The 26,515-nt window shown below is 39.0% G+C and overlaps 1 protein-coding gene across 1 annotated transcript in view; it reads left to right on the top strand.

Annotated features, from left to right (window-relative positions):
• The window catches only part of LOC141435265 (uncharacterized), a 112,474-nt gene extending 86,582 nt beyond the window's left edge, over positions 1–25,892 (top strand). The window contains exons 2-5 of the mRNA XM_074097990.1: positions 3,079–3,409; positions 21,504–21,630; positions 22,831–22,888; positions 23,323–25,892. Coding sequence (XP_073954091.1) covers positions 3,328–3,409; positions 21,504–21,630; positions 22,831–22,888; positions 23,323–24,699 — 1,644 coding nt within the window. The 5' untranslated portion in view covers positions 3,079–3,327 and the 3' untranslated portion in view covers positions 24,700–25,892. The remainder of the gene's footprint in view (positions 1–3,078; positions 3,410–21,503; positions 21,631–22,830; positions 22,889–23,322) is intronic.
• The last annotated feature ends 623 nt before the right edge of the window (positions 25,893–26,515 follow it).

The raw sequence follows: 26,515 nt of genomic DNA, 5'->3' as shown, positions 1-26,515 counted from the left end.
CGACAAAATGGTACAATAAAATTACAAAAATTTCCCATAGACATAAAGTGGGGGTGTTTTTTTTTTCTCATCCAACCCTATAGTGCGGGGTATTGTTGGATAGGTCTTTTTAAACCATTAGGGGTTTGCTAAGATGATTTTACGATTCAGTAATTTTTTTGCGAAATATTCAACATTAAAGTGCAAATTTTCATTAAAATCAGTAGGTGGAAAAATTTGAAAAAATTCAGGATAGTAGTAAGTATATCAAACTTTCAATGAAAACTATAACGGCTAAGTTTTCTCGAGAATTATTAGTAGTTTTACTCTTAAATAGCAGCCTACGGTATAAAATATACCTAAACTTGGAAGGTTCCGTATAAAATACGAAATCCTTAGAAAATATTACTTAATTTTTCGTAATGGCTACGGAACCCAGTTTCGGGCGTGTCCGACACGCTCTTGGCCGGTTTTTCATAATGACCGGGTCCACAACTATGGCGGCAGCGCCAAAGTTCGCATACTCTTCGCTAGTCACACCCTAATTTTAGTCCGAATCATCGTTGGTCATATTTTTTTTCCCACTGAAACCTTAATTTTTTCTGAAATGTTTAAATGGTCATCCTATAGAAAACTATAGGTTTAGGTTAGGTTTGTTTTATAACAATTCTGAACAATTATTGGATTCAGAAAAGAAGATAGTTTGATTAGATAGTTTAAGTTAAAGATAAATTGCTTATTACCACGAGCTTTACGGTGAAGGAAAACATCGTGAGGAAACCTGCACAAACCTGCGAAGCAATTCAATGGTGTGTGTGAAGTTCCCAATCCGCACTGGGCCCGCGTGGGAACTACTGCCCAAGCCCTCTCATTCTGAGAGGAGGCCTGTGCCCAGCAGTGGGACGTATATAGGCTGGGATTATTATTATTATTATTTAAATTGCTTATTAGCCTAGATAGGCTAGGTTAATGTTAAAGCTTTATAAAATTATAAAAAAAAAAAAAAAAAAAGAAAAGAAGAGTCATGACAAACGATTATTCCGACAAACATTACACTCGGACTTCAATAAGTATGCGAGCCGATATGGACCCCTTTATGGCACTAACCAAATATTTGACACAATAGCTGTATTAAAAATAATGCCCTCGACTGTACCTGCATATGTAGATATTTTAGGATATGTATCTAAAATGGTTACGCGAATTTCATAAAATTCCTTTACGATGTTTAGTCCGAGACCCGTCGAAATAGGATATGGTAAATTCAGGAAGCGTCAAATACAGGGTTTCTTAAAGTGGGGTCCAGGGACTCCTTAGGGGTCCGTAGCATTTGTATCAGGGATCCGCAGTAGGTCTGCCTGTAAACATACATATAGGTATATCAGGAAATTTCCAAAAAAAATTTTGACGGGAGTCCGTGATATTGTTTAAATTGTAATGAGGTCCGTGACTGCAAACAGTTTAAGGAACCCTGCTCTTTTAGCTTTAAGTAAATTGTGTTCAGAATCTAATGTAACCAGATTAAACTATTGCTTTAATCTGTTAAAAAAATACCAACTACCAATTATGACACTGCGCTTCGTGTTGTAAATACATGGTGAATTGCTTATTGGATTATACCGACCATTGTTTAGTGCCACAGTTTGTTTCATTATGAAAGCTAGAGCCTAGAATCCTCAGTGTCCCGCTCTGGTCACGTACCAACTTATTTTCTATTGAGCGAACCAATATTTATTGATGCTCAATTGCGTAACTTTGGTTTTGTTTTGATGAATAACTTGGAAGATGTTTGGTCGAATAATAACGTTTATATGAGGTGACGACGGTATTAAGTATGCATTGTCACCGGCTTATGGTACTTAATCATTTATTTGTCTCTGTCTTTGACCCTTCTGTTTTGTATTGGAACACGTTACGGGACGGGGAATTAGATTCGTATTTCAACGTCATGTTCGGTTGTTCTGGCATTTCGAAAATACTTCAAAAATCTCAAAAATTACGAACATAATAAAAAACAAAAAAAATATCTGTATGTATGTTGATCCGTTGTCTAGCACCCGTAGTATACCTAGATAGTGCCACGAGAGTTGAAGTGAATAAAAAAGAACTGATTGTACAAAATTTATAACAAAAAATAGAAACGACTACAAAAACCATGATAATAATTTTCTACCAGTCTGAAGTCAGTGCCTCAGCTCAGCACGATCCAGCAGGAGTGGACCTATAATCGTCTACCTCACCTACAACTATACGAGTATATTGGGCTTCAATCACTCCTGCTGGCTCGTGCTGAGGCACCACTTCAGACTGGTAGAATATTATTTTCATGGTTTTTTATAGTCGGTTCTATTTTTTGTTAACATTTTTTTTCACGCTTTTTAGTGTAAAAGATCTAAGATACAATAGTTTAATGTCAACTGCTCGTCACCTTTTACGAAAAATTTGCTTTTTCCTATGCAGAGACGTTCATTATTGTGGAGTCCTGGTGCTTCATCATCCGTATCATATTTCACCATATGAAAATTACGATGAGCTTAAATTGCTTAGCAACTGCGTTAACCCATGAAGTACTTGTTATTGAGTAGTCGCTCCATTGGTCAAATTTGGTCTTCATCATCAGTTCCACTTCGCCAAATGATGATTTTCAAGAGCAAATGCACGAGTTACTGCTAAATATATCGAAATTACCATAGGCGTTCCTACAATATTTGATGAGTTCCCTCGACTTCCTTAGGATTCAATCACCTGATCCTGATTTCGTGCTTATGGGACCTAATTGAAAGCATTCCTAGACGAACGGAAAAAACTTTTTCAAATCGGTTCATAAATAACGCAGTTCTGAGGTAACAAACAAAAATAAAATACAACCGAATTGATAACCTCCTTCTTTTTTGAAGTCGGCTAAAAAGGAGAATGAATGAAATGAATGAGTAAATGTCAAAATCCTGCTGTCATTACACGACATGTTGTAGCTGTGTGTAATCATTCACTTCGACTCTCGTGGCACTACCTATACAAGCTTTGCTTATTTTGGGGCTAGGTCAATTCTTGTAATTTGTCCCAAGATATTTTTATTATAAAAATGCCTTTTCTTTGCAGAGTAAACTTCGAGCAGCATTTCAGATGGATGTGTCAGAAGAAAAACGTCCAGAACTTCGAAGCGCCTGAATAAATTCACAAACTTGAACCGCGATCATTTATGGACGTTGAACAACCTTAAAATGGGGTTCAGAACAGTTTGACTTATGCATACGCATGTTGAACAAAGTTCACAAAGTTGAACTGTTCAAAGTTCACAAAGTTGAACTGTTCAAAGTTGTGAACTGTGTGTACTGAACCGCATGCACAATGGGCTGCGGTCACAGCAAAATTAATCTCTACCCGAGGAGAAGTAAGAACAGTCGGAAAGAGAACGGTGCGAAGAGATCAGGTGAGAAATCTATACTTAATGTTATAAATGGGAAAGTGTGTGTGTTTGTATTTGTATCCGTCTTTCACGTCGATACGGAGCGACGGATCGACGTGATTTTTGGCATAATAGATAGTTTATGGGCCATAGTGAAATAGGCTTTTTATTCCGGAAAAATGCACAGTTCCCGAAGGAATAGTGCATATAACCGAATTACACACGGACGAAGCTGCGGGCAAAAGAGAGTATCTTATATTTATTCATATATCGGGGAAACGGTTGTAACGATTTTGACGAAATTTTGCTATATAGGGGCATTGGAGGCGAATACTCGGTCTAGCTTGGCCCCATACTCTGGGAAAAATGCGTGTTTTTTAATTATAATGGATTGAAAATGCCACAAGTAACACCACCACACGCAATTTGATCGGTAATTTAGCGACTTTAGGTAAGATAGGTATTAAATATGTTAAAGTCAAAGTCGAAATGTCTTTATTATTTGCTAGGTATAGACGGTACTAGGTACTACTAAGCCCCATTAATTCTTTATAAACGCGTTAGATATAATGTCTGTCCGTTAAATTCGATACTAAACGGTAGGTTTAGAATAATCCCCTGTTTACCATCCATTGATTAAATTTATTTGACGGATAAATGTGATGCCGTCTCTGTTTGTTTTGTCCGAATAGACGGAATCTCTTTTGCACTTTGCGCTTCTCTTTTTCACTTGTTCGGGGTGTATTGTCAAAGTATGAAACTCCAGAATAGAAAAAAGTGTGTGTTCAACACAAACGACTTCGAGCATTTTGCAGCCTTTTGAAAGAAAACTTGGGTACTTTTAAAGTTTGCCTTTTGCTGTTGATTTCCTGAAATCTGATTCTCATGCCGCGTTACCTGACTGAGCAGGGGGGCTACTACAAATTAAAGTTCGTATCGCACCGTCCCTCTCACTCTCGTATTAAATGATATAAGCGACAGCGGGACGGCAAGATACGAAGTTATATAGTTAGATAAGGTCTGACTCTGGCCGAGAGACTTGTATTTATAATGCATTGTTTGAGTTGATTTAAAATTTCGTTTCTTTTATCTTTTCATTGTACTCGTAGTGTGTGTGTGTTTGACATCCTGTCAACCGTTCAAAGGTTAACTGGAAGGGATCTCTGTAAGGGATAAATTCGCCTTTGTACATCTTATTATCCTGTGTTCTGTTATTTTCATGTGTTTTTATGTACAATAAAGAGTTTACAATACAACAGTTGTGTTGCTCTGAGGATGAACTCTGATGGAGATCGAAACGCGTCAGCGTGTGTGGTGTGGCAAAATTTGGGTTGGTGTGATGTGGTGATACATGAACACATTTTTAGGGTTCCGTGCCCAAAGGGTGCCAACGGAACCCTATTATTGAGACTCCTGCCTGTCTGCCTGTCTGTCTGTCCGTCTGTCTGTCACAGGGCTCTATCTCTTGAATCGTAATAGTTAGACAGTTGAAATTTTGACAGATTATGTATTACTGTGGCCACTATAACAACAAATACTAAAAACAGAATAAAATAAATATTTAACGGGGCTCCCATACAACAAACGTATTTTTTTTGCCTTTTTTTAAATGTCAAATGTTGTATATGTGTGGGCTGTAATATGAGCAAAAAATTAAAACATAGATCGTCCTCGACAATCTGAACAACATTAGTTCAGCGACTTTTAAAAATAACGGAGTCTTTGAATTTTCCTTTTTACATACAAATTAAATACTGCTATCAATGTACCTACGCCATGCTAGAACACAACTGACTCGCCTGTCACTCTACAAACATCAAGCATTTTGCTTTACATTGCGTCTTGGAATAAACTTAAAAGTATAATAAAAAGTAAACAAACTAATTATTTTTAAAAGTCGCTGAACTAATGTTGTTCAGTTTGACGAGTATGATCTATGTTTTAATTATTTGCTCATATTACAGACCACACCCGGTATCATCCCAGCCTATATAAGTCCCACTGCTGGGCACAGGCCTCCTCTCAGAACACCTCTTGTTCCCATATCTTGTTCCCTCTTGGGCCATAGTTCCCACGCGGGCCCAGTGCGGATTGGGAACTTCACACGCACCATTGAATTGCTTCGCAGGTTTGTGCAGGTTTCCTCACGATGTTTTCCTTCACCGCAAAGCTCGTGGTATATTTCAAATGTGATTCGGCACATGAATTTCGAAAAAGTCAGAGGTGCGAGCCGGGGTTTGAACCCACGACCCTCTGTTTGAGAGGCGATAGGTCAAACCACTAGGCCACCACGGCTCTACACCCGGTATAATGGTACGAAACCCTTCGTGCGCGAGTCCAACTCGTCCTTGTCCGGTTTTTTTATTGCATGGTAACGTAGCTATCGTATTTCGCGGGTTGTTAACAGTTCATTCACACTAAACATACCGAAGGGCCTGCATTGAGGGTAGGCAGCGTTAGTTCTCCTTTACCCTTCTGCGGTGGGCTGGCATGCTGGCTCAACCGCTGGCCTACCCTGAAATGAGGGCTACCGTTTTCGCGCTCACCAGTTGGCGCCACTGTAGACAAAGGTTCTGCCTGAAGTATAGTGGTTAGTTTATTATTACGGACGTGAAAATAAAATTAAAGCCGAGTTTAGACTTGCAAGAAAAATCGTGCAAGTTGCATTACGAGTACATTGCGGCGCTCGATTGACCACTGCAAACTCGTTGGCTTTACGGCCTCGCAATGTAATGCGACTTGTACAATTTTTCTTGCAAGTCTAAATTCGGCTTTACATTTAAATCATATTTGATACCTTAAAATCGTACCATAAAAATATCAAGCATACCACAGTGTTGCGTCGTCCCGTTTTGCTCGGAAAAAGGGGAGGACAAAGTTTTCCAAAAGACGAAACTGTCTCAAAACACAGACATTCATTGCCCCGGAACGCATATTTGCCATAATTAATTACAGGTATTGCAAAATATTCACAAAATTATTCTAATTATTAGGGCTCGGAATTTTGTGTGCGGCTATTGACAGGTTGTAGGGAGAGAGCAACTCTTTTTCACGATGCTATCGATAAATCGATATTTTTTATAATTTAAACATATTTTTGCTTGGATTATTATTATAAAATACTATATTGGCTATAGTAAGGACTGAAGGAATACAAAATAATAAGTATATTTTCTCTTTTATTTTATCAAAGGTTAGGCAAACAAGCTACCTAACGTTAATCTCAAGTTATAAAATATAAAGGTATTTAAACAGATTATACTTTCCGATATTTCGAAATTTTTTCATCATTGACCACTGAAAAAAGTACGTATCAGGGGAAAGTTTGAGGTTTTATTTAAGTAATTAAAATATAAATAAAGCAAAACTCTCTTTCTCTATTTGTCGATAACATCGATAAAAAGCGGTGCTCTCTCTTCCGGGTCCTACTAATTATAAATAAACCCGCGTAGCTCACCCAAAAACAGTGATATTTGACATTTCGGAGACCTCACGCTACACTAGCGCCTCTAGCGGTGAATTCATACGCGTTGGCCTCATTGACTCACTGCACGCCAGATGTCTATGTACTTACATAGGAATGACTTGATAATGAAATCACTTCTTCACTTCACTATATTGAATCTGATTTTGAATATACTTTTATTTAAGGTCAAAGGTGTTTCCGCATATAAACTCTACATCTATGCCTCGTATTCGTTCTGTGGAAATAACGATATCAGGATCACGTGCACAGAAATAACACCTCTATTTGTGACGTAACGTTATAGCCCTTGCAGTGGCAAGCTCTTTGCTAATGGGATTGCGAATACTTTTGTTCGCAATGCATTACGGCGCGAAGAGATACGAGGCTATATGTGCTAATTGATTGCTCTGAAAGATCACTACCCACTATACCATGACGTGGAACGTGTCAAGCACGGAACGTAATGCGCATACATGGCACGCGACGCCGGCGGTTGGTTATGGTTATTTCATTTCATTTCACTTAATTCTCAAGAAATCTTAGCCGTTAATTTTCCTTGTATATTTGATATAGTTACTAGCATACTGATTTTTTTCAAATTTTTCCACCCAACAGTTTAGATTTTAGAGAGGGGACGCTCGATTTTAACGAAAATTTGCACTTCAAAGTTGAATATTTCGCAAACAGATCATTGAATCGAAAAATCGTCCAGGCAAACCCCAGTGGTCTTAAAAGGCCTATCCAACGATACTCCAAACTTTATAGGGTGTTTATAACATTTTTACTTTTTTTATTTTACTATTTCGTCGGCGTAACTGATATGTATATTCATGCCAAATTACAGCTTTCTAGTACTAACGGTCTCTGAGCTTAGCCGCGGACAGACAGACAGACAGAGACGGTTAGACATGGCGAAACTATAAGGGTTCTTAGTTAACTACGGAACCCTAAAAATTACGATGAAAACGTGTAGTTTTGTGCCGCTATTAGTTTCGTGCAGAGCCGTGGCGCACAGAGCGCGTTTTGAAGCAGCCGTCATGTCGCGTGCTCCTGGAGGAAGAGCTACGCATTAGCCCGAAACAAGTCATGCTAAACACGTGTTAACACTTGAGTTCTGGGTTCATTTTATTAAATATGTTTGTTATCAAGCCGTATCAAGATAGACGAGCTAAGACCTTAGGGGACCATACCATGACATTAGACTCCCATTAATTTTTCATACGACCATTAAAGGACACTTCGCACGTACGTTTCACTCAATGTGTTCCGGTGGCAACCGACGGAGCATTTTGATACGTAACAGTATGAAATTAAAGTCCCTTTCTGCTAACATTGTTATTTGTTCAGATATTCTGGTACACTTCCTACATGCAAAATGTTGACGTACATATATTATTCAGTGAGTAAAGTGGACGTCGGCTTAACGCTGATATTTCTGGAGAAAAAATTGATTTTTCAACAATGGGAATTAAACTACTATTAATTTTACATACCCCACTTATTAACTCTTAGAGATTTTTTATAATCGATTTATTTAATTGTGAATTGGAAATATCTGATAACTTATTGAATAAGTTTATGAGGATTTTTTATTTTAAAATAAACTGTAAACTATAAAATTACTTTGCTCACCCGCGGCCTTACGATGTACCTACTGCTCCACGTCCAAATATCACCAGCACCTTATAGTACGCTGACCCGTTTCGAACTCAAACAGAGCAACACAACCGTTAACGCTAACAGGATGTAAGACTAATGAACCAAAATAATCATTTAGTCATTTAAAATCCCCAAGTGCCTATCCACTTTATTTTTCTCAAACACAAATGGAACTGGTGGTGGCTAAAGTCGTTTATTAATGTGAACCTCCGCAGAGTAACGCCTGATTCAACAAATTATTGTCTTTTTAGCCGACTTACTCAAAAGAATCTTAAAAAAACACTAAGATATAAATAAATATCATGGGACACTTGACACTAATTGACCTAGTCCCAAACCATTCCCAAACTAAGCAAAGACGTTAAGCCGGTGAAATTACTGGCACTTGAGGTATCCCATCTTAGGCCTCCAGGTTGGCAACGCATCTGCAATCCCCTGGTGTTGCAGGAGTCTATGGGCGGTGGTGATCTCTTATCATCAGGAGACCCACTTGCTCGTTTGCCATCCAGTTATAAATAATAATAATAAATAAATAAATAAATATCACGGGACAATTCACACCAATTGACCTAGTCCCAAAGTAAGCTTAGCAAAGCTTGTGTTATGGGTACTAAGCAACGGATAAATATAATTATATAGATATAGATACATACTTAAATACATATTAAACACCCAAGACCCGAGAACAAACATTGGTATTTTTCATACAAATATCTGCCCCGACACGGGAATCGAACCCGGGACCTCAAGCTTCGTAGTCAGGTTCTCTAACCACTAGGCCATCTGGTCGTCTAAAGTAGAATAAAAAAAAAACTTTTTTCAGTTTCAATATTGCTTTAACTGATTTCAAACAAACATACCTAAGAACCATCAGGATAGTACTAGCTTTCTAATAAAAAAGCTGTATCAAAATATATCCGCTTGGTAACTATGATGCCAGACACATAGCGGTCAAACTTATAACACCCCCTTTTTGCTTCGGGGTTTTAAAACTAATAAAGTAGATAGTTCCAAGTTTCACATACGGGATGTCTTTGACAATACAATACAATACAATGCAATACTATGACTCTTTATTTAACACTAACACATGGTAAGCAGTACAGAAAACACAGGCTATAAAGTCAAAGTCAAAATATCTTTATTCAATTTAGGCTACAACAAGCACTTATGAATGTCAAAAAAATCTACCACCGGTTCGGAAAAACCTCTGCTGAGAAGAATCCGGCAAGAAACTCAGCGAGGTATATATTTTTTTTAAACAATCTTTCAATATTATTAAATGATATGTATACATCACAAGTATTTAACACAACTTTATTAACCGACTTTAAAAAAATAAGTAGATAAGCGACTAAGAAGAAGCTTTAAGTTAATGATTCTTCCGAACTGATCTGATGCTGAAGCCAGAAGGTAGGCAACGGAACTCTGTTATAAAACAACGTAACTAAGTCGTGTTTGGGCTTAATGGAATCGTTGTGAGATGTTCTTTGGCTACGAATCACTAAAAAGTGAGAAATAAACAAATTTTTTGACAAAAAAGTAAAACCGACTCCAAAAAAATAACAAAAAATGGAACCGCCTACAAAACCCTTGAAAATATTTTTTCTAAGTAGGTACTAACTAGCTCGAAGTCGGTGACTCAGCACGACCCAGCAGGAGGATTGAAACCCATAGTATGTAGGTGAGGTAGACGACTATTGTGAATTGTCCCACTCCTGCTGGCTCGTGCTGAGGCACCGACTTCGAGCTAGTATGTACCTACCTGCTTACCTAGAAAAATATTTTCAAGGTTTTGTAGTCGGTTCCATTTCTTGTTATTTTTTTTATTTTTTTGGAGTCGTATTTACTTTTATGTTATTAACACAGTAGGTTCGCTATTTGAAGGGATCGCTAATGCGGATCGGAATTATTTCCAAATATCCCTGTCCATGATATAATCATTAACTTTATAATACGCCTTTGATATTAATGTCTTCTTGACAAAAGATCTGAATTTTGTATCCGTTTCATTTATAATATTTTTAATTAATAAAATCTCGAAATAACAACCGCTGGGCTTTGAGTCATGAAATTTAATGCTGGTAGCTGGGCGTCTGGAATAACATAAGCTACTTTTTATCCCGATATTCCTACGGGATAGGGATAAAATCTTGAAATTTCAACCACTGGGCTTAGAGTATGGAAATTTTGGACAGTTGTTCTTGACACAACCTCAATGCTGACCACGATCTAAATTTTGGGAATCCCCAGAGGAATTTTGTAAAATCACGGAATTTTAATTGTAACTACTAGATCGAATAGTTTAGGCGTGCGAAGCTGCGGGTAAACTCTAGTAGGCAATACATACGTGTGCCCTACATTCTACAGTTTAGTGCGTTATTGGATTATTCGGGTTTTATTACACACTATCATTCACTGCAACACAATTAATGTCTTCACGCGCTACGCAACGGCCGATATACCACACTAAAATGATTCTAGTTTTTAGGGTTCCCTTTAAAAACGAATTGGACCAGATAGTTCCAAGGGGGATCCCTTGGCTCTTTTTCTAAATCACTAGTCTTGTGTAGGGTAGTCAAATGAGAAACTACCACTACCATGAGTTTACAGTGACCGTACTCGATAGCGACGGCGTAAATTATTTGTATGGAGAATTGTACAGCGCCCCTGCAAATAATTTACACCGTCGCTATCGAGTACGGTCACTGTAAACTCATGGTAGTGGGACAGGGGGGCTACTACGAAATTCGAAAATCGAACTTCTTATCATAACGTCCCTCTCACTCTCATATTAAATAATATTAGCGTAAGCGGGACGGCAAGATACGAAGTTCGAATTTTGCACTTCGTGGTATATGAGTAGGAGTGACGACTTATTGGGTAAATACAAGTAGTGCGCTTGTGTCCCCTTGCCATACCACAAGACTGGAGTCCGGAGTTCGTGGACTCTGGCCAGCGAGAGCTGACCGCGCATTTTTTACGAAACTTTGGTATCATTTTTGACTGTCAAAATTGTCATATTGTCATTCTAGCCCGGCTTAGATAATTTTGATACTTCTGCTATAAGAAATAAATCCGTACATTGTGTCTTAAGGGCGGTAAATAAGGAATTACGAACGAGGGTCTATTAGAAGCCCGAAGTCGAAGACTGAGGGCTTTAATGAGTCGATGTTTAATTCTAGTACCGCCCGTGCGACATACAATTGTTTTTTCATCACATTTGCGAGTATAATTTTATATTTCTAAAATAAAAATATAATTGTTCCAAAATATTGGCGATACCTTAGGCTGCGCTCTTGGCAGCGCCGCCCTCCCCTCCCTCAGCATGTGCCTGAGCAGCGTGTGCATGTGGTCCTGCTGCTGCACCATGCGCAGCACCATCAGTACGGGACGGACTCATTTACCGACCTTGGGCTTCATGAAAAGAAAATTTGTACGCGCAGTGACTCATTTACCGACCACGGGTTTCATGACAAGCACATTAAGGTCGAGGGTTTTTATTTAGGGGGTTGCAATCAAGGTAACCTTCATGTTTTGACACTGTTACGAGCAAGTGTGATGAAAATTATTTTTCATCACACTTGCTCGTAAACAGTGTCATAACATGCAGGCTACCTTAGTTGTCCAAATAAAACCCTCGACCTTAATGTGCTTGTCATGAAGCCCAAGGTCGGTAAATGAGTCGGTGCCCCTTGACTGTATCCGGACTACCCTCCTACCCCCCTTCTCCGACAGGCCCTATACTACGAAGTGCAAAATTCGAACTTCGTATCTTGCCGTTCCGCTGACGCTAATATTATTTAATACGAGTGAGAGGGACGGTATGATACGAACTTCGATTTTCGAATTTTATAATAGCCCGTCAGGCACAGTTCAGTTCAATTCCGGGTTTTTACTAAATTCCCGTGGGAAATCTCTATAATTATAAAGTGGTCTTAATTCACATTGTGCAAAATGTCATGTCTCTAGTTAGAAATCTCATGTCTCTAGCCAGTTGTTTTTAAATATTGACGAGAATTTTATGCAATTTTTAAATTTTAATTTAATTTATCCTTTTTTGTTGTAATTTCTCATCTTGCAAATTTAAGGTTTAAGTCCTTTTTGACTAACTTTCAAGGCATGATGACCGAACGCTGGATCAACTAATATCGAAATTACAAACTGACACATGGATGCACAGAAAACCAGAAAAAGAGACCAGCGCTGGGAATCGATCCCAGGTCCTCAGCATTCTGTGCTGCGTGCCATACCCCTACACTACCACTGGACAGGAGTACAGACACGAATTTCTCCTATGCACCCAATCTCAGGTTGCTTATTTCTACTACGCTACTTAAGCAGCAGCCATTTGACGTCGCCGTCGCAAAGCTTTGACATGACGGAGCGGAGTTAATTCGGTCTAGCATAGGATTAGTGCAATGCTAGTGACGTGATGCTGCATAAAAAGTGACTGTCGATAAATCCATCCTCGCCCTCATACTGAGTGCATCCCTTATTTATGCTTTTCGGCACTACTGGCCGTTTTTTTTTGTAAGGGTGTTATTATATTTAGTCCATAGTAAAGTCCATCTGCACTCTAAAAAAGGAAAGCGATTTTCTCTTAGTTGGCGTCAAATTAATTAAATCAAACATGATATTAAATAAATCAACAAAAGGCGATTAGTTATAACAGCAATTGTATTTGTGTTTGTACTAACAATCTAGATACTCTGTCAATTTTAACAAAATATTTGTCGAATCTATCATTATGCGTTGATTGAATCAAATCAGAACAACATAATTAAAACAATTATTTATGTTAATAGTTTTGATCATTTTTATTCTTAAATTAATAACTTTGCCATATTTGATTTAACTAAAACCTGTTCATGTTAAAATTGACCAAGATCTTTGTTGGATTTATTAAAACGAAATAGTTGGTATAATCATTTTCATATTAATATCGAATAAGATATTAGTTGCCTTTATTAAGGTAACAATAGTAAGAACAATACAGTTGACTCGTTCATTTAACAATGATAAGCAAAAAAAATATTCACTTAGTTGATTCATCTAACGTCTTGTTGGGCTCGTATGGAATCAAGATGCCTGATTACATTAATCACAATCATGTTACGAACAACCAAATTTTTTTAAGAGTGTATCTGTCCACCCATCTGTTACCATTTCACGCTTAAACCACTCAAACGATCTAGATGACATTTAGTATGATTAAACAACTAATGCACATTCAAAATCATAAAGATATTCCTTTCATAATGTCAGTCGAATAGTTCCTAGGACACAGGCAGCGTTTCCGCGTTGAATGGCCAGGTTCAACCGTTGGCGGAAATACCTGCCTGCTTTGTGGTTATGTCTTTTTTTATTTCATAAAAAATAAGTATATTTGAGCGTCATAACGTAGATAACAAACTGTGTGAAGATGACACTGTTGAAAGCAAGAACGAAAGTCTAAATATTATGCACTATTACATTAATCTTACGATACAGGCATCGATGCCTTTATCGACACATTGACATCACTAGAGTACGTAACAACCGCACGTCCGGAATGTTTGGCACTATTCAGTACACATGCACTGCATAACCACATTTTGCGGTAAATGAATATTCGAGACATTATTATTATAGCATCAAGGTATTTGCGATATTGCCTCTAGTTGCGAATAACTAAATATACATATATCTCCTGTGAGAATACAGCTCATTTATTCAGCTTTTTTTCCATTACAACCAAAGCATTAGGTACAAAGTTAGGAAATACATTTAGAAGAAGAACTGAAGAAAGAATAGCAGTTGTTATTGGTAGATATAAGCATTCGATGTTTTCTTTAATTTATAATTGGTACTTAGTTCAGAAGTAAACTTTACAGGATTTTTAATATGCATGTTCGGGTCACAGATCATCGCAACTGAGAATATCGGGATAAAAAGTGGCCTTTATTTACTACAGATGTCCAGCTATGGCATATGCCAAAATGGCAAAAACGGAACCCTTATAGTTTCGCCATGTCTGTCTATCTCCGTCTGTCCGTCCGTCCGCGGCTTTGCTCAGGGACTATCAATGCTAGAAAGCTGTAATTTTGCACGGATATATATGTAAACTATGCCGATAAAATAAAACAATAACAAATTTAAAAAAAAATTTAGGTTACCCCATAGTTGTAAAATGGGGGTGATTTTTTTTTCTCATCCAACCCTATAGTGTGGGGTGTCGTTGGATAGGTCTTTTATAACCATCAGGGGTTTGCTAAGACTATTTTTCGATTCATTGATTTCCTATTGCGAAATATTCAACTTTAAAGTGCAAATTTTTATTAGTATGTAGATACCAAATTTCATCCAAATCCGTCCAGCCGTTTTAGCGTGAAGGAGTAACAACACATACTCAAAAACTTTCGCATTTATAATATTAGTAGGATAAAAGAAGGATTAGGTCCAGTCGAAGAAACTGAAGCACGTACCAGGATGGAACCTTTTCGTAATCAATTTCGCTACGATTTCTTTGGCAAATGTATGAGATGTCAACATGACATTAGTAGCACAAAGGTTCCACCCTGGTACGTGATTCTGTTTCTTCGGCTGTACACACCCACTAGCAATTTAGCTGAGCATTTTCCACATAAACTCCTGTACGCGGAAATGAAACGAGTTTTTAAAAAGTACGTCGTATTTCTGCTGATCAGCTGTCTTATCAACTGAAATATTTCATTCCGGTACAAAATAGGGTCAGTGAAATGTTGTAATCTTCTTTGAAAACCCTCAAATCAAATATACATATAATAGCATTTATACCCGTTCCACCCCGTTCACCGTTTCACTTTCGCGGGGACACACATCATTGTGTATATTGTATTAAATATTTTCATGTGTTTTTCTGTAATTTTTTATTTTATTTGTGTTAATTTTGCTGTATATGTGTGTCTTCTGTGTAAGTGAATAAATGTCTTCTTTCTTTCTTTCTTTCTTTCTTTCTTTCATTTTCTTTCTGCAACAGTTGCATAACAGGGTTCAAAAAAGGTGAGTGGCGTGAGTTACGATGTGAGCTTTACCGAACGACTGGGTGCTTATTAATTACAATACAAAATTAGAGAAATACTTAGTAAACTTTAAACGTTTCCATACTTTAGTAAGAAGTATGGCAAACGCAAAGAGAAGGTAAGGAAAGGAACAATAAACAAGTGAGATATATGAAAATGTCATAATTTGTGTAAGTTAAATTTTTTATTTGATTAACGTTTACTTGCCTGTGACGATGTTAAAAATACGCGTTACTTATGTTGGCAGGCTATGGATTATGTTCTGAAAGTTTTTATTCTGTATAAAAACATATGAAATATGTACTTAACTGGCTGCACCTTAGCCTGTCCGAACATACGAATTAAGAAAACAAAAGTAAGTGGTTGGCGTATCGTTTTAGCAACATTACGATACAGTGCTGTTATGGGGAATAGACAATATAGACTTTTCCAGAATCTTGTTATGTATGCTGTTATATTACTGTTCGTGATTAAGTAAATCAGAGATTACATATAAGAGTAGAAAACATACTATAAAAAAATATAAGTGGCACTGTCTTTGCAACATTTAGGTTGCATTTCCACCCGAGATATGTGAGGATGTGTTGCGAGGAATGTTTGTCATGAAACAATAGTTCAGAGACGCTTCATTTACCTATCCTCGCTCAGCGCAGCCCTAGTGTCAGCTGGACGGAGCCGAATACGTCTCCGCAGGACGGAACTCCTCAACGGTTAATGGCATAGACTTTTTTTTTATTCGACTGGATGGCAGACGAGCAAGTGGGTCTCCTGATGGTAAGAGATCACCACCGCCCATAGGCACCTGCAACACCAGGGGGATTACAGATGCGTTGCCAACCTAGAGGCCTAAGATGGGATACCTCAAGTGTCATAATTTCACCGGCTGTCTTACTCTCCACACCGAAACTCAACAGTGCAAGCACTGCTGCTTCACGGCAGGATTAGCGAGCAAGATGGTGAAAGCAATCCGGGCCGACCTTGTACAAGGTCCTACCACTTGCAAATCGACTTGAAATTTGGTACGGAAACATAAGGTAACCCGGGGCTATTGTAGCTGGAGGGATATTGTATTGAGCCGTCTGATGGCGTCTTTACAACGCCATTTTCGTAATCGGCCATTTTACGTTGTGTTCGCCAAAAGACTGTCTTCACACATCACACATGAACATGGCGAACATGGTGTCGCAAGGACGCCATCAGACGGCTCAGATACAATATCCCCCCAGCTAAAATAGCCCCGGGTCACCGTACCACACATATGACACAAGTACGTCAGCAAAAAGTACAGTCAGTAAAAAAGCTTGTATTAAAAATGAGATGTTTCAAAAACTTATCTGCCTTACGCTTCACGACGTCTATATCTTAGTTAACCTTCCTTTTGGCTCTGCCGTAGTCGGGTAAAACGGGGCGTAACGGTCTGGCGGTGCCTTGTCCGACTGTACGCAGAAGGTCACTGGGCCTGTACAGTCATGACCTAGGGTGGAACCTTTGTGCTACTAATGTCATGTTGACATACTTTTGTCAAGAAAATCATAGTGAAATTGATTATTGAAGGGTTCCACCCTGGATCATGATTCAATTTGATCGACTGTACATACAAAGTGCAAAATTGGAACTTCGTATCTTGCCGTCCCGCTGACGCTAATATTATTTAATACGGGAGTGAGAGGGACAGTACGATACGCACTTCCATTTTCGAATGTCGTACTAGCCCCCCTGGGACGATATGTATTTTAATGTGCATCAGCTGACATGCGCCTGCGCCGCGTGCACTCGCCATGTGCAATAAGCGAAGCACAAACAAACGCGACCCAGAACTGTTTATTGCACCGATCTGACTAGACGCTGGACAGATTATTGCATCGAAGATCTTTTTGAAGACATTAGAACTATCAAAATCAAAGTCAAAGTCAAAATATCTTTATTCAATTTAGGCACTTATGAATGTCAAAAAAAATCTACCACCGGTTCGGAAAAACCTCTGTTGAGAAGAATCCGGCAAGAAACTCAACGAGGTATAATGTATTTTTTAAACAGATTTACAATATTATTAAATGATATCTGTACATCACAAGTATTTAACACAACTTTATTTTTAACACAGTAGGTTCGCTATTTGAAGGGATCGCTAATGCGGATCGGAATTATTTCCAAATATCCCTGTCCATGATATAATCATTAACTTTATAATACGCCTTAGATATTAATGTCTTCTTGACAATAGATCTGAATTTTGTATCCGTTTCATTTATAATATTTTTTGGAATTTTATTACAAAAACGTATGCAATTTCCCAGAAACGAGTTTTTGGTTAAATATACAATACTAAGGGGTTGTTTCACCACCCAATGATTAATTTTATTTGACGGAATGTGATGCCCTCTCCGTCTATTCGAATAAAACAAACAGAGACGGCATAACATTTATCCGTCAAATGAATATTTTAATCAATGGATGATGGTGAAACAGGGGTAAATCTTGCGATTAAAAAATTTAGCTTTCGATTTTTATCCGACTTCAATAAAAGGAGAATGTTTTATGTTTCAATATTTTCTTTAGGAAACTGTAAGTCTGGTATTCATAAAAATGTTATTGTAATATATGTTTAACTATAAGAGGCTGTTTGTTTCTGATTTTATTTATACATTACTTACCTACCCAATTGAGAGTCGATTTTCTCAATTATTTTATTTAACTGATATACACACACACACACACACACACACACACACACACACACACACACACACACACACATATTATTACAGATAGATAGAACTAAAAATCCGAACCACATAATGTCCTATAGTATACTTAAGTACCTATAGGTAAAATAAAAGAAACTAGATAAGGGAATGTGAGTCTGTCAAGGAATGCTATTAAAGCAGGATCTCCGAATACTTCGTCTTTCGAAAGTTTAAAGACTAACACAAGGTTCAATTTACCCCGATATATTTCTATAGAAGTTTACTTTCTGTTCTGCCGTGCACAACGAGATAGGCCAGCGCAAAAATAAGCCTGTGTTTCTATATACAAATAGGCCAGCGTTTGACCACAATCACGCCTCATGGTAGGTAAGCGAAGATGTCAACTAAGATGGAGCACGCTTGCCCAAAAAATGACCATTCACCCTAAATTTGAAGGCGGTCAGATTGTAGCTATCAGTGAACACAGCCGCACTGTGTTTTAAAAAGTACTTGAACTAGTTATAAAGTAAGTAAAGCTCATATATGTTGATAAACATACCTGAATACGTAGATAGATACATATTTAAATACATATTAAACACCCAAGACTCGAAAATAAACTGAATTCTTTATACATAATTATTTATCCAGACCGGTGATTAAGCCTAGGACCTCAAGCTTCGTAGTCACCTTCTCTAACCACTGTATTATCTGATCATCATATTGGTATACGGGCGCAGTAATATTAAGAACATAAGGAGTAATGAGTCGATTCTTATTCATTTTTGCGCGGACGAAATCATGGCAAACACTAGGATAAACTAAACAATTTCTGCCTAAGTAGGCATTCTAGGTAGAAGACTATGGAATTTTTAATCAGCCTGCTGCTCATTAGAGAATAAGATAGAAGCCACATTTTATAGCGCAGGCCAGTCTCTTCGTGCCACGCTGACTTCAAACTGTTCAGAAGCGAGAGCAAATATTGGGGCCACGAGATTAAGCAAATTTACAGGCGCTTACAATTTCGCTAGCTTATTAACGAGTATAAGGTCACTGTTCAAGTTTAAAACACTCAAAATTGAACCATACTCCAAGGTTATAGAGTTACGGTTTGTTTTTGCGCAAAACGAGGCGTAGAACCATGTCGTATTGAGTTATTGCCGTTTTCATTTTATATGCCATGAAATCCACGTTAAATGAGAAATATGAAGAAGTGTACGCAGATGCTAACTTTTGCTTTGGTTCCATGTCAATGACCGGGGAGGGGATTATTCAAATCACACCACTTGTAAATATCATTCGAAAGTAGTGAAGCAACTAAAATAACCCCACAGGACATTGTGCGGGTCATATATTTAACGAAGATTCAGTTGGAACCAAAATTGGTTAATTTCAAATAACCTAGCCTTAAGCCCGCCATTATCGGCTCGTGAAATCTTAACGACCACACAAGAACGACCTATAAACCTATTTACGGGTATTGGCACTCATTAATGCCATTAATTAATATCAACCGAAGGGACTTACCACCGTGTACCTACAGACAACTGAATCATTCGGTTAGCAACAAGAACAACTCGGTTTCCTCAACTCGACTGTCAAAAAAAAAAAACAAAACCCAACTGCCTTTAAAACTAAAAGGAAGAAAATGGGTCCCGACTGTTGAACTTAAAATTAGCTACTTGACAGAGTTCTAGACCACTAGACTTATTTTCTTCCTTTTAGTTTTTAAAAAGTAGTCTTTGTCACTCTCTGGTCCAACTATGTCTATGCCAAAAATCACGTCGATCCGTCGCTCCGTTTCGACATGAAAGACGGACAAACATACAAACACACACACTTTCACATTTATAATATTAGTATTACACTACGGAGTTTGATTTGGATCGGCAATCTGACATCTGGCACTGACAGTGTCGGCAAAGTGTCATTACTCTAATATTAATATTTATATGGGATTCGCGCTGTCATCGTTCATCCACCATTACCTCTCATATTTCGTTTTCTAGATTTTTTTTTACCGTACAACGGCAAAACCTACTAGACACTGGCAAAATTGTCCTCCAATGGACAGAGCCATATTTTTCTAAAAAACCAACCAACCATATTTATATGGATGGACAGATATAGTGAAAAATATATTTCCATCGGGAAAAGTCGTATATCGTCAGCCAATTACACCCGAGTTGTCAGTCAATTATTGAATTAAATGAGTGACGTTTTCATATTACAGGGAGTCTCTGAGCATGGGGTTTTAAATCAGTTTAAATTCTATTCGCATAACTGAGCTCATTTAGATCTGCAACTTTTTTAAAATATTATCACTGTTAAAAAAAAACATGCAGATTGAATGTAATTTTCAATGTATGTGATGCGATACAATACAAAATTGACAGCACATTGGTAAATGTTTATCTAAGAGATGTCAAATAAATGACAAAAAAATATTAATAGTTCCCCTACATAGCCCCCGTACCATGAGACAGCGATAACACCGCCATGTCTGATACACTGATTTAACGAACTTAGGGGATCAATAAATTATCTAAAGTAGGGTTGCCAGATGATAATTTGGTAAAGGAGGACTGATAGGTCTAAAAATGAGGATTTTCTGTAAAAAAGGAGGACATTTATAATAAAACAATTTTTTGAAAGAATTTACTTTATTTTAATCGTCATATTTAGCTGAGCTGCCAATTTGCGCAAGATGCTCTTGGTTTTTCAACAAATAATTATGAAAATTTTCACACGTCATATAATATCCACGGGTCGTCTCTGGCGATGCATGAATGGCGCATGGGGCATTTTCACCACGAATTAACGGCTACAGTAAAAGGAGGACGTACGGTGGGTAAAGGAGGACGGGAGGACAAAATGTGAAGAAGGAGGACATGTCCTGTTTTTGGATACCGTACCGTCTGGCAACCCTAATTTAAAGTCGAGTTATTTGAAAATGTTGCTAAACAAAAGTAGCTTTGTTATGTGAGTAGAATCAAACCTTGAATTTAAAGCCACATGGTCTTAGACACCCTGTATATTAATAAGGAAGTTTATTAAAAAACTTTATTATTTAGTGTCAAATGTCAAAACAGCTGTACGATGGGTATTAACGCTTATTAAGAGAGCACGATAAAACGAACTTTTTCGATAAAATACGTTGGAAAAAAATAGGCATTAAATTTGTAAATTGGATGACAACGCCAGCACAACAAAAATTCAACTAACATAATTTAATTTTTAACAAATACTAATTTACTTCGTAGGTGCAGACAAAGAGGAGGAAGATGATGAGGAGGGAAGCACCCCCGAAGAGGTGCCCGAAGAGACGGAGGATGAAGCGGACTCCAGGCAACAACACGTGTTGCCCATTGCTGATCACCAGCCCGCCTTGTAAGCCCAAATACCAGCTCCAGACAATGTTAAGAAAGAAAAGAAATATTTATTAACTCTCACAAAAGACACACAAATACAACAAAATTTACACAAATACATACAAATGAAAATAATACATGAACACAATTTTGTGTGTCTCCGCAAAAGCGAAACGGTCGCTCACTCAGCATTGTGCTGAGACATTAGACGGGGTGATTTTCTTCCCAGAACGGTCTTAGGAAGTTTAAGAAGAGTATACTTAGACCAGCATACTGGACCGGCACATACGCGTCCAGCCAAGCTTCTATGAGTGGCCCACCTAGTATAAACATTTGATTTATTTCTTTCAATCTCCCGCGGCTACAACATTTTGTGGGTCTTGGCCTCCTTGATGTTTTTTTTTCCATTTTCTTCTATCCTTGGCCTCCTTTCTCCACGATGTTCGCTTGCATAGACGCCTGAGATTTTCCTCTACACAGTTCTTCTACCGCTTCCTGGGTCTTCCCCCTGGGCCTTTTTTTGCGGGGGTTTTCAACCATTTTTATTTTGAATGCTGTTGATATTCAATGCTGTATCCCTCCTTTGGTCCCATCTCGAAGCCAGATTTGGTAGCTAGCTTCGAAATGGGAATAATATTCTCGATTCGAAAGTATTTCCGTAACTAGTTAATCGTTCCCATTTGGTAGCTATGCTAGATATAGTGTCGCACTGAATACGATGAATGTTTTGTTTCAATGTACTTATGTGTCGGCGGCCGATCGTAAAATCCGCCAGATCACGAAATTCCTAGGCATATCGTGAAATCGCACCATTTCATGAGTTTAGGCAGATCATTAAATTCCTAGGCACATCATGAAACGCCGCTATATCGGTTCTGGCACTTCGCTGGCTGCTGCCGCGGCACGCACGATTCACTCGCTCGACTCGTGCGTTATGGTCACAATTCATACTAACCATCTCCTTGCTTCGCTCGTCGTACCTAGATTTTCTTTTTTTCGGCATATCACGATGTGCCCAGTATAGAGCTATATAGGAATATCGACGAATACCTTGCTCTAATCGTTCTGCCGTATTGTTTCTCAGGCACATCGTGATATGACTGGCCAACTTTTGGCGCCATTTCACGATATGAGGAATTTCGTGATCTGGTGGATTTTATGATTCGACATGAATTCGACATGAGCATGACTAATTCTAAAATTCGCTATTTGGTTCCAGTGAGGTGTCTGCCAGCCAGCAGGATTTTTTCAAAATGCTGGATGATAAAATAGAAAAGGTATTTTACACAAAAAAAAAATATTCTAAATTATGACATTAAGACCTGAAAGTTACAAGAAAACTCTGTCACGTCATGAGTTACTTACTATTAAATTTTTGGCGTAAAGTACTCAAGTATCGCAACAATTATGTACTTATTAAATAAAAATTTATTTTTTAACTCTTTATTGCGACTTTGCGTACCTCTTTTAGTGTTCTTTTAGCGCTATTAATCCTTTGTAAAATGTTATCCTAATAATATACATATTATTATATCTAGTACATACATACAGGCCGTGGTGAGCTAGTTGGTTTTACTTCTGGCCTCTCATGCAGAGGGTGGTGGGGTATTTGAATATAATGCATAAAAGTAGAAATTCTACGAGAAGCCTTATTCGGGCTTTTGTTCGTTCAACTGATTAAGAATTTGAGCATACTTTATTTCTTCCGCAGGGAAAGGACTATGACTCTTCGAGCGAGACAGAGATTCAGCGCGAGCAAGAGCATCGTAGCATGATAATAGAGCGATGGGTGTCATTTACTCAGTCCAGGCAGGCTTCTGTCTCATCGTTGACTCCGCCCAGCCAGGTCAAGAGACGATTGACGCGGTCAGTCGCCAAGGCCTCCGAGAGGCACGGCTCCCCAAGCACTTCAGCACAATGCTACAGGCGAGAGTCCCCTCCCAACAGGCGGTCCCACAGCGCACAGACCCAAGAGTCCCGCCCCTCCACCAGCGACTGGGACCCTAACAAATCCCCAGTCAAGCGCTCCCTAAGCGCCGGCTCCAATTGGAAGAGCAACTCCAAAGTCGCCCCATTCCCCAAACCGAAGGACAAAAAAGACGACGCGGAACCCAGCTGCAGCAAAGACTCCCAGTTCACATACAACCCCACATTCCAGAACCATAGCCCTGCACACACCAAGAACCAGCCGTACATAGCGCAGATCTCATCCTACCCTTTATCGCAGCAGGTAACGCCGCCGTCACCCTCCAAATTTATTGCTCCTCCTGCTGAATACCAAGACCCTGGCACTAGCGAAAGACTTATGACAGTCGCGCAAGTCAACACGCAGTCTCAGATTTATTATAAACAGGGCAATGGTAATACGACGCCTGATATCGTACAGCAGCGCCAGCAGACGGCTATACATTTGCAGCAGTTTGTGGCGATGAAGCAAGCGCAGCAGCAGATGTTTATGACGTATATGCAGCGCAGTCCTCACGCCGTGCTTCCGAATGTGGAGTATCAGAACCAGCCTCGCATGGACGAGGGTGAGGAGCTGGCCGCCCAATACGGCCATCCTGGTCTTCGGCCGCACAGCGCGCCGCATAGACCTGGCTTTTCGATTTCTGATGTGAGTCACTCGCACATGCCGATGTGGTCGCCGCTGCCGCCCGTCATGACAACTCCGTGGGTCGATGGCCAAGTACCGCCTGAGATGCAGTACTATCCACAGTCGCAATTCGTGCCAATGTTTCGGGCTAATTCGGCCGGATCTGCGGGAACGTTGACTCGGTACCATAAGAAAGAGGAATCGGAGAAGAGCGTGAGTATCAGTGTGGTGCGCGGGAAGCCTGTGGGGCAGATCGTGTCTGTGGGAGGACAAGAGTTGGCTGTGAGTAGCGCGGTGAGTGACAGCCCGAGCCCGGCATCGATCAGCACGGACAGCGGCGTGTCCCCGGGCACCTCCGTGCCTAGCTCCAAGAGTTCATTCAGCACCACTCCACCTACGACCAGCGCCAACGACACATTCGATCCCAAGCCAAAGAAAACCAAAGTTGCGCCCGTCACTCGCGCTCCTAAACTATCCAAGTCTTTAGACGCATAAGCTAAACGAATGATTGTAATTATGTAGATTTTATAAATGTACGTAGACTATTTAGCATAATTGTATAGTATGATAGATTCCAGAATGTTTATCATGTAATTGTATCAGCATTATTGTATCGGTGTCAGACATTGGTGGTTTAATGTTTCTAGCTCACGGGCTCTGCAAGTTTTATGTGGTCAATACCTACCTAAGTATCTGAAATAAAAGGCTTTCTCTTTGTTTTAGCGAAAATTACCGGAAAATATGGTATATTTTTTTACCAAATATCTGGTGGAACATAAATCAAATTTTATCAGTGATTGACCGAATATACGAATATCGACATTTTTATACTGGCTTCAGTCCCACTAAATGGGATTGCAAAATTGCGTACAGTGCATACAAATAAATAAAATTATTCATTGCAGTGCCCATTGTTGTTTCCCGCATGACATTTTCGATACTCCGTAAAAGTCGATAAATTGATTAAATCCCACGAACCTTGAATTTGCGTCCTCTTCGATCCAGAGACCATATCTCTAACTCATTCAAAATCACAGCCGCTTTCACCACTTCTCTCTGTCTTGTCAAACGGTACAGCATGAAGGTAGAAAGAAAAGGCGAATACGGTCGCGATCGCCCGCCATTAACACACCCACGTTCCCACTCCCACGACATATAACAACCTCAGACTATCCCCTAAGACCTTTGAGCATGTATGGGTTTATCTCTAGTTGAGCGTGTGAAAGAGATGAAAGCTTCACGCCAACGGTGAACGTCTGAACGTGTTACTAGGGTTCTGTTAGGTTTAATTAGAGCATAATGAAAATAGATATGTGGAACCTCTGAAGCGTCGATTGCAAGAACTAAGGCCAGGAGATCATTTTTTCTAGCAGAAAGACTCATAATAAGTCATCTTTTTTTTCTTACCTAAGTTTGGCGAGGTCACATATTCGAAGCGTTACATTTTGAACGTCTACCAAACGTACTAAAACTTGGTCAACCTCATTAAAAAGTTCCTGGGAAACTTAAGGAGGATATCCATCCAATAACTTCAACAGTCGGGCCCCATTAGGTACTAAGAATTTTTGAGCTGGTCGCGATTTGAATGGGTCCCGACTGTTGAAGTTTAAGTTAGCTACTTAACAGAGTTCTAGACCACTACGTCCACGTCTTGTTTTCTTCTTTCTAGTATTTTTACTTATCATTTTTATACATAATTATGAAATTTTTTTCTATTTTTTTTCTTTTTATTTTTATTATGAAATAGTAGGAAAAATAATCATTCGGGAAAAAATCACAAAGAATTTAAAAAATCTTTGTAGCAGTTATAAAATTATCAAAGCCACCCCATTTTACGGCGCTAATGACTTGGGGTTAGTTAGTATACAGAAGTCGTAACTACAAATGATGGCACGTGAAGTCTGCGCCTTCCAGAGCTGGCTGATAATGGTGCCGATGTTTTTTTTCTTCACATCTGGTGGTATAAAACCCGGGCGCGCACTTTTTTATGTCAGAGGAAGGTAAACTAGCAAATGGGTCACCTGATCGTAAGTGATCACCACTGCCCATGGACACCCGCAACACCAGAGATATTGCAGGTGCGTTACCAACCTAGACGGCTAAGATAAAATGCCTCTTGTGCCAGTAATTTCACCGGCTGTCTTACTCTCCTCACCGGAACACAACAGTGGAAGCACTGCTGCTTGGCGGTAGGATTAACGAGTAAGATGGTGGTAGCGATCCGGACGGACTCTGCACTAGGTCCTACCACCCTCAAACCTCTTTTTTTCTAATTTATATGCGAAATTTCCCATGAGCTTTTGGTGTACGA

Source organism: Choristoneura fumiferana, chromosome Z (assembly GCF_025370935.1).
Source record: "Choristoneura fumiferana chromosome Z, NRCan_CFum_1, whole genome shotgun sequence".
Lineage (NCBI taxonomy): Eukaryota > Metazoa > Arthropoda > Insecta > Lepidoptera > Tortricidae > Choristoneura > Choristoneura fumiferana.
The sequence above is the reverse complement of the archived record's forward strand: the minus strand, read 5'-3'. Positions and strand labels throughout refer to the sequence as shown.